The sequence below is a fragment of the Plasmodium reichenowi genome, chromosome 7 (genome assembly GCF_001601855.1).
Source record: "Plasmodium reichenowi strain SY57 chromosome 7, whole genome shotgun sequence".
In the NCBI taxonomy this organism is placed as follows: Eukaryota; Apicomplexa; class Aconoidasida; order Haemosporida; family Plasmodiidae; genus Plasmodium; species Plasmodium reichenowi.
Genome location: NC_033652.1, coordinates 919,768 through 929,384, shown reverse-complemented (window position 1 = coordinate 929,384; position 9,617 = coordinate 919,768). Strand labels below are relative to the sequence as shown.

The 9,617-nt window shown below is 23.7% G+C and overlaps 1 protein-coding gene across 1 annotated transcript; it reads left to right on the top strand.

The window, feature by feature from the left end:
- Positions 1-34: 34 nt before the first annotated feature.
- Positions 35-9,547, top strand: PRSY57_0723300 (ubiquitin carboxyl-terminal hydrolase, putative; the record flags this gene model as incomplete). Its single annotated transcript, XM_020114685.1, has 1 exon — positions 35-9,547. A coding segment is annotated over one exon (9,513 nt), but the record flags the coding sequence as incomplete, so codon positions are not given.
- Between the last annotated feature and the right edge of the window lie 70 nt (positions 9,548-9,617).

The following is a 9,617-nucleotide window of genomic DNA, read 5'->3' as shown; positions in this document are numbered from 1 at the left end:
AAAAAAAAAAAAAAAAAAAAAAAAAAAAAAAAAAATGTTTAATAATAATGAAGAAGAAGAAGACAGTTATAGAAGACGTAGGGGAAGCGTTAATTCATCAGACAGTGATTTAGAAAATGGTACGAACGAAGGTATGAATAATTTTAATAATTATAGTAGTTTTAATCGATATCATGAACAGAACATAAATTCATGTGAAATCGATGAGATTTGTGTTGATGATAGTAATGATGATAGTAGTAGTAAATATAATGATAGAGACAATATAGATAATAACTTTGAGATTAATACCAATATAGATTTTGATGGTATGTATAATTATAAGAATTTAAGACCAGTAAATGAAAATGAAATAGAATTAGTTGTTGATAATTTCTTTGAAAAAATAAGAAATAATGAAGAAGTATATTCTGAATGGAAAATATGTCCAAATTTTATATTTAGAATATTATTTATAGCTAAATCAAGAGCTAATAATTTTATATATCCAGTTGCTTCTTCATTTATAGAAACTATTCCAAAAGATGATTGGGTTAGTGATTGGGGTTTTAGTAATGTTCAATATTATATTATATTAATAAATATAGCTGATTATAGAAAATCATATTATAAAATTGATCATTTTAATTTTAATCATTTAAATACAGATAGAGGATGGCATAATTTTGTTCCTTTCGAAAAATTAAGAGAACCAGGATTTATAAGTGAAAATGGAGAAATCATTTTAAGAGCTGGTGTTTTTCCTTTTGGTTCAGAATCTTATAAAAATAGTAGAGATATTAATTATGATAGTAAAATGAGAACAGGTTTTGTTGGATTAAAAAATCATGGAGCTACATGTTATATGAATGCTTTACTTCAACTTTTATATCATATCAATATTTTTAGGAAAGCTGTATGTATGATGATATTTAATATAGAAAATATTATAGGAAAAAAAACTTTGAAATTTTTCAAGAAGAAATTTAATAAGAAAAAAAGAAAATATAAAAAGAAGCACAGGTTTAGCAAAAATATTTTACCTTTAAATAATAACCCGGATTATTATCATGACAACAATTATGATAATAAAAATGGTGATAATAATAATAAAAATATTAATAATATATTATTTCGAAATGTCAGAGGATATGAGAGTGACAATTCTATGGGATTAGAAAATAATCAAGATGCACAATATTTAAAAAAAGAACCAAAAAAACAAAATGTTGAAATGAATGATCAAATGGATGAACAAAAAGAAGATGATAATATCAATATATCAAATAATAAAGCATATAATAAACTAAATCGTCTTTCTTATAATACAAGAGAAAAAATTAAAAATATTAAATCTGATTATGATGTAGGTATTCATAATAATAATAATACAAATCAATATTCTTCTAAAGATATATTATTATCACCTTCTTCAATACCTATATATTCGAATCATGATAACATTGTTCAAGAAAAACAAAAAGAGGAATCTCTCATATTGCCTAATGGCTCATGCCATAAATTAAATAATCTGGCAATAAAGGATATACCCTATGAAGCCACATCAAATGAAAAAAATACTACCAACAATAATAATAATAATATTAGAAATAATAATAGAAGTAATAATAGAAATAATAATAGAAATAATAATAGAAGTAATAATAGAAGTAATAATAGAAATAATAATAGAAGTAATAATACAAGTAATTATAGAAGTAATAATAGAAGTAATAATAGTAGTAAGAGTCCCTTATTATTAAGAGATGAATCTTTTTCAAAGGAACCAAATAATACTACAAATAGTTTAATAGACAGCGATACTAATAACAACGAAAATAATTACAAAAATAACCACAAAAATAATAATAAATGTGAAAATAATAATTATCAGTATGAAATAAAAAATTATAAGAAACATACATATTCAAATGTTTCCTCATCAGACCCATCTATCGAAAATACAAGAATTAATGATAAGGGAAATGATAATGCCAATTTCACTTGTCATACCAATAATTCAAATATTAACGAAGTATCCAAACACGGAAAAAAAAGTAAAAAGAAAAGTCTCCATGATGCTAAAAAGAATTTAAAAAAAAAAAAAAAAATTATTAAATATGCTAATAATGAAAGAAAATATGAAAATAATGCAAAAAACATTGAAATTTTTGAAAGTGCAGACAATGCAGAGAGTATGGAAAATGGGATATCGCAAGTATCCTCATCTGACAACTTTTCTAATATATCCAACATTTCTCGAAAAAAAAAAAAAAAATATTCATCTAATAGTAAATCAAATCTCTTAATAAATAATAAAAAAATGAAGAATCATGCTTCATTAAGTGCAACTAAAATTAATAACCATGATGATGAATATGATATGACAAGTGGACATCCTATTGGGAATATGAACAATACTGAAAATATTAACAATATTGATAGTATGAATAGCATTAATAAAATTTATGAGTTACACACTGATGAGCAACTCATGAAAGATAATCGTGATGTTGATGGGGATGATTATGCGGATGATTATGGGGATGATTATGGTGATGATTATGGTGATGATTATGGTGATGATTATGGTAATGGTCACAATAATGATCACGGTAATGGTCACGGCAATCATCACGACAATCATCACGACAGTCATCACGACAATCATCACGACAATCATCACGACAATCATCACGACAATCATCACGACAATCATCACGGCAATCATCACGGTAATCATCACGGTAATGTTGATGATGAAGAAAATTATTATGACACAAATATACAGAACAGGTACAATTTTAATTACTCAGACAGTGACTTATCCGTCATATCAATTACTTCTTCAGGTTCGTCAGCTTATGTGTCATGCTCATCTTCTTCATCATCTTATTATTATAAAAAGAAAAAATCGAATAAACATGGCAAATCAAAAGAAGTAGATTATAAAAATATCCTCCTAGAAGAAGAGAATGAGAAGAAAAATATTCTTCCAACGTCTTTAGCCTTACAAAATTTATTTTATAAATTACATACCGTAAACGAAGCTGTTTCTTGTAAAGAATTGATACGATCATTTGGATGGGATGCAAGTGATGTATTTACTCAACAAGATACACACGAGTTATTAAAATTATTGTTAGATAAGGTTGAAGAACAGATGAAAGGTACGGTAGTTGAAGGTTCAGTAAAAAAGATGTTTGAAGGTGAAGTTGAAACATATATTGAATGTTTAGATATAGATTATAAAAGTATAAGAAAAGAAACATATGAAGATATCCAATTAGATGTTCAAGGGTGTAATAATATATACGAATCATTAGATAAAGCAATTGAAGCTGAAATCTTAGAAGGAGATAATATTTATGAAACGGATGGTTATGGTAAACAGAAAGCCAAAAAAGGAATGAGATTCTTAAGCTTTCCTAATATATGTATTTTCTTATTAAAACGATTTACATTTGATTTACAAAGAATGGAAACAGTAAAATTAAATAATCGTTTCGAATTTTATAAAGAATTAGACTTATCAAAATACTGTAATAAAAGCGGAAGTCAATATGTACTACAAGCGGTTTCGGTTCATCAAGGGAACATGAACAGTGGTCATTATTATTCATTTAGTTATAAGCATAATGAAAACTTCTGGCTAAAATGTGATGATGATAAAATTTTTAGAGTCAGTGAATATTCCGTTATTAATGATAATTTTGGTGGTTATGATTTAAATTTAGATAACGATTTATACGATTTCGATATATCGGATAAGATAAAACAAAGACTAAAAAATTATAGTGCATATATGTTAGTATATGTTAAAAAGTCTTTAATACCAAAACTAATTAAAGAATGTGATCCAGCTGTTGTAAATCCTCAAGTTGTTAAAAGATGTAGACTAGAAGAAATCATTAATAAAAAAAGATATAAACTTAAAGATGAAATTCTTGAATATGTTAAAATAAGAGTTTTTGATAAATATTCCTATGTTCATAAATCTTTTCACGACCTTCCACCATATGGTATCCCATCATTATTCAATATTAAATTTGATCGTAGTAAAACGGTTATTGAAGCATTTTATAAAATATTAAAAATTATTAAGAGGATATATGCTAGGAAGAGCGATAAACACAAAGCTAGGATGTTAAAAAGAATTAATAAAAATAATATTCATAAGTCTATAACCAATGTGAAAGTAGCACAGGATGGTAGTGTGAAGAAAAATGAACCAACACATGATAAAATAAAAACATGTGAAAAGGATATATCTAATGATGCTTCAACTCGAAAATGTCCCACCAATAATAAAAATAAAAATAATAATAATAAAAAAAATAATAATAATAAAAAAAATAATAATAATAAAAAAAATAATAATAAAAAAAATAATAATAATAAAAATAATAATAATAAAAAAAATAATAATAATAATACTAGTAGTTGTAGTAGTAGTAGTAGTTGTAGTAGTAGTAGTAACAAAATGGATACAATGAGAAATACACGCCATAGTTCTTATGATATAAATTCACATGAGAAGAAAGAAGAATCAGAAGAGAATGAAGAAAATCCAAATAATAATAAAGATGAAAGAATTATATCCAATGTCGGAGAAAAGAAAAATGGAAATATTAATAATAAGAATATGCATGTTGACAAAATACATGATCGTTATAAAGAAACATATTATAAACATATGAAAGAAAAAAGTAAAGATGAAAAAGATATATATAATAATGTTCTAATAAAAAATGAAAGTAATCATGATAATAAAGAAATAATAAATTATAATAATCATAGTAACATAATAGATAACGAAAGTAATCATAGTGATTATTATGATAGTGAATATTGTGATAGTGATACATCATCTGTTAGTTTATCATCCGCATATACTTCGTCTGTTGATTCTTCATCTTCTGTATCATCTGTACCTTCATGTTGTACTGTAAAATCATTAGATAAATATATAAAACATATATCAAAAAACAAATTGACAAATATTAAAGTCGAACCACATGTGATAAATGATAATACATCACCAACTAATAATGTCGAATCAACAAATAACAATACATTCTATTCATATGTTTCATGTTCATCACATTCTGACGGTGATTCCTCTTCATCATCCTATGATCATTTAAAAAAAAAGAAATGTTTCTATGTTTTGTTATCATCGAATGATATACATCGTTATTATCCTTTAGATATGAAAATGCATAGTAATATATATTTATATGACTTGTTTAAAAAGACAAATAAAGAATCAAATGATTTATTTCCTACTATAGATATATTGTATTTGCCTTATAATAAAAGGACGATGATATCATCAAAAAATTATAACAATATTAATAATAATAATGATAATATTAATAATAATGATAATAATATTAATAATAATGATAATAATATTAATAATAATAATAATAATAATAATATTAACAATATCAATAATAATAATAATTATAGAACCAAAACCGCTTTATTTGTATTCAAATATTTTGATATTTATGCAGAAGAGAAAATCAATGATTCATCTCTCATATGCTTAGATTTTCTACACTGCGATATACATCTAAAACCTAAACAATTAGAACTTAGATTAATTCAGAAGATTTTAAAAGCTATGGAAAAAGGATATATCACTAAATATAATTATGATTTATTAAAAAATTATATTAATAATGAATATTTTTATTCAGATGATCCTTTAAATTTTAAGATATTTGTAGAATATAAAAATAAATGTAATTTAATCAAAAATAAAAAAATTATAGCACATAATAAAATATCACCTGGTGATATTTTGATTTTTAATTTCTTAAGTAATATGAATTTAGAAAAAAAAAAAAATTTTATGCAAAGATTAGGTATGAGAAAAGAAGATTTATATATAGAAGATGAAAATTATCCATCATATAACATAGATGCTAATTCTAATACTTTATGTAAGGTTCTTTATAAAAAATTCAAACTCATACAAAAAATATATAACTGTTGTTATATTATTAATAATAGAAATGGTATATATTACAAAATATTATTGGATACAGATAAAAATGATAATAACAAAAAAAACATCCATAGTAATAAATATATTTCTAGTAATAATGACAAGAATTATTACACAACAAATATGGATAACGAAAAAAATATAGATACTCATCATATAAAAAACAAAAATGAAAACGATACACAAACAAAAAATATATATAATCAAAAAAATAAAACGAACCACAACGAATTATTAAATGATAACTATTTTGAACCTTTTAATGATAATCAGAAGCAGGAAGAAAAGAATAAGAAAACTAATATTTATTTAAATCAAAATGCGCGTATATCTAAAAACGATAAAGATGTGTATATTTATAATGATGATCAAGATTATACAAGAGATGCCAACTATTTTAATTTTATACCTTCATGTGAAAAGATTGCTAAAATGAATTCTGGAAAAAATCAAAATAGAAATATTAATACGTATGATAAAGGTAATAGGCATAATAAAAATGAAATACATGAACAAAATGATGTATATGATAATATAAAAAATGAAGATTCAGATAGTGTTATTCTTTGTAATGAAGACGAAAATATATCATCTTCATTATCGTATAAAGTACATGACAGATATACCATGGACAAAAGTAATAATAATAATAAGAATAATATGTATGAACATAATGATATACCAAGTAACATGAATTTTAATATATTTAATATAAATAAAGATAATTTATGTTATGAAGAAGTTATGAAATTATATCAGTATTTAAAAAATTACGGTTCACAATTAGAAAGAAATAATATTACATTTACATATACCTTATTAAATGAAAACATGTTACAAGAAATAAAAGAAAGTTCTTTTTTTTATAATCAAAAAAAAAAAGAACAAATTTTAAAAAAAAATAAAAATATGGAGATATTAAATGATGAAGGAATAAATATATGTAGAGACTATCAATATCCTTTTTATAGTCCTCCCACATCTGATGTATATACGGACGAAGATAATAACAATAATAATGACAAAACTTGTAGTAGTAGTAATGCACACTTTAGAAGAAAAGAGAAAAGAAAGAAACAAACAAATCTTGAGAGCCCAAACGAAATTTATAATAATAAAGATAATAAACAAATAAATCAACATAGAAATCAAACGGATATTATAAAAACTCAAAATTGTATTTCTCCATATAATAATAATTATTACATTAAAGAGGATAATAATAAAAATGATAATTTACGAATTAGTCAAGGTAGTAAGAAAAAAATTGTAGATATAAAAAAAGTTAGTAGTATCAATAATATATCCACATCTAATAATTTAAATTCTTCAAATGAACATAATATATATAATGAAATTATGGTGAAATGTGATTCTGATATATCCATGTGTTCATCTGCCAACTCTTGTTTGACTTATACATCAGAAAGTACAGATTTCTATTTATATCCAGCAGAGGAACTTGTGGAATTTGAATACGTACAAGAAATATTTGATCATAAAAAGAAAAAAATGAAAAAGAAGAAATTAAACAAGACGAAGAAAAAAAAAAAAAAAACTCAAAATATAAAAAATCAAGAATCATCTATACTATCCAATTCAAATGATGAAGAAGATCATGATAATAAATTAAGACATTCAAAAATTCCAAGTGTACATAAAAATAGTATAACAAAGTTTGACGATGATAAAAGCAATGGAGACAATAATGATGAACTCATAAATGATTTATTCGATGTGGATAAAGAAAAATATATATCCAAGGATACTACATCAAATAGTTTTAATAAAAATAAAGAAAGAGATAATAATGTACGTAGATTATCAAATGTTCATGTTGAAAATATGGGAGATACATATGATATGAAAAATGGAGATTTAAAAAAAAGAACGCGTGATATAGAGAAAGGCATGGGTACTAATGTAAATAACAATGTGGATAATATGTCTATATATGAAGAAAACACTACAAAAACACAAATATTGATAAAAGATGAATTTATATATACGAACAAAAATATAACGGACAGTAAGGAAGTTCCTAAATCGCAAATAATTAATGAGCATAATATGAATAATACTGTGTTTTCTAAAGAGGGTTTATTAAATAATGAATTGTGTAAAAGCTCTTTATATGTGGAAGGTATCAATGAAAAGGATAAAAAGGATAAAAAGGATAAAAAGGATAAAAAGAATGACAATAATAATGATAATAATAACAGTAACAATTTTGTTAATGATAAGATGGAGGAACAAGGAACTATCCAACTAAAGGACAATAATAATAATATTAATGGTGATGATGATGATGATGATAATGATAATGATAATGATGATAATGATGATAATGATGATAATGATAATGATGATAATGATGATAATGATGATAATGATGATAATGATAATGATGATAATGATGATGGTATAAAAAGAACAAATTCTCGGAGTCATAGAATTATAAAAAAATGTGGAGGAGTTCCACACAAAGAAGAACCGATTTTGCCATTTTATGTCATCTGTGACTATGTAGACTTTATTGAGCGTAAATATTATGTTAATAAAATACGCTTTAAATTATATGATCCAATTTATCAATTAGGAAAATATAAAAATTGTGCAGGGATTTTATTAAAAAAGAATATAAAAAAGAATTTTCCTAATTATATTGATTCTCACTTTTTATTTTTAAAAAGAGAATTATTAAAAATTGATTTAGATATAGATATAAGATGTCCAACAAAACAAATATTAAAACATGTATGTTATAAATTAAATATAGATCCTACTCATATATTAATATATTCATTTCCCCCTTTAACAAGTCCTGTTAATTATTCTTCATATAATATAGATTCTTTTACATATAAAACAGATCATACAGATTATTCGAATTATCAAAAACATAATAATGTTGTACAATATGGACAAGCACCATTTGATGCTTTATTAAAACAACATTCTATGTTACTAGAACATCATCCAATGACGGAAAATAAAACCTTCTGTTTGTCTATTTTACCATTTCATTATAAATATACATCCAGATTATATCCTATAGAAAGACCTAAATATTTTTATTATGTTATACATTTATTCAATGCTCATGTACAATCAGTGGCTGCTTTCACTGGACATATTAAAATTAAAAAAGAAATACATGATGATATGAAAACACATGAAAAATTGTATGAACAAAATGAGCAAGATTTAAATAGCGATTATTCATCATCCCTTTCTGAAAATTCTAGTAGTACAATTGTCAATAATGAATATATTACAGATAATTATACTACTGTACAAGATTTAATTGATAAAATTAAATTAGAAATAAACCCATACTTAAAAAAAAGAGGTATCGATATAAAACAAAAATTTAGGTTGTTATATTCGTTTGGACCACAAATCAGGTATCTACATTCTGATGAGTATCTGGTAGAAATTGATTTTGTAAAATCAAATCCAATCAAAAATTCGTACGTTGCACCCATAAGAATGGAGCCTGACTTTTCGGACGAACAAAAGGAAATGATTAAACGGAACGAGTTGAAGGTATCATCCAAAAATGAAAAAAAAAAAAAAAAAAAAAAAAAAAAAAAAAAAAAAAAAATATATATATATA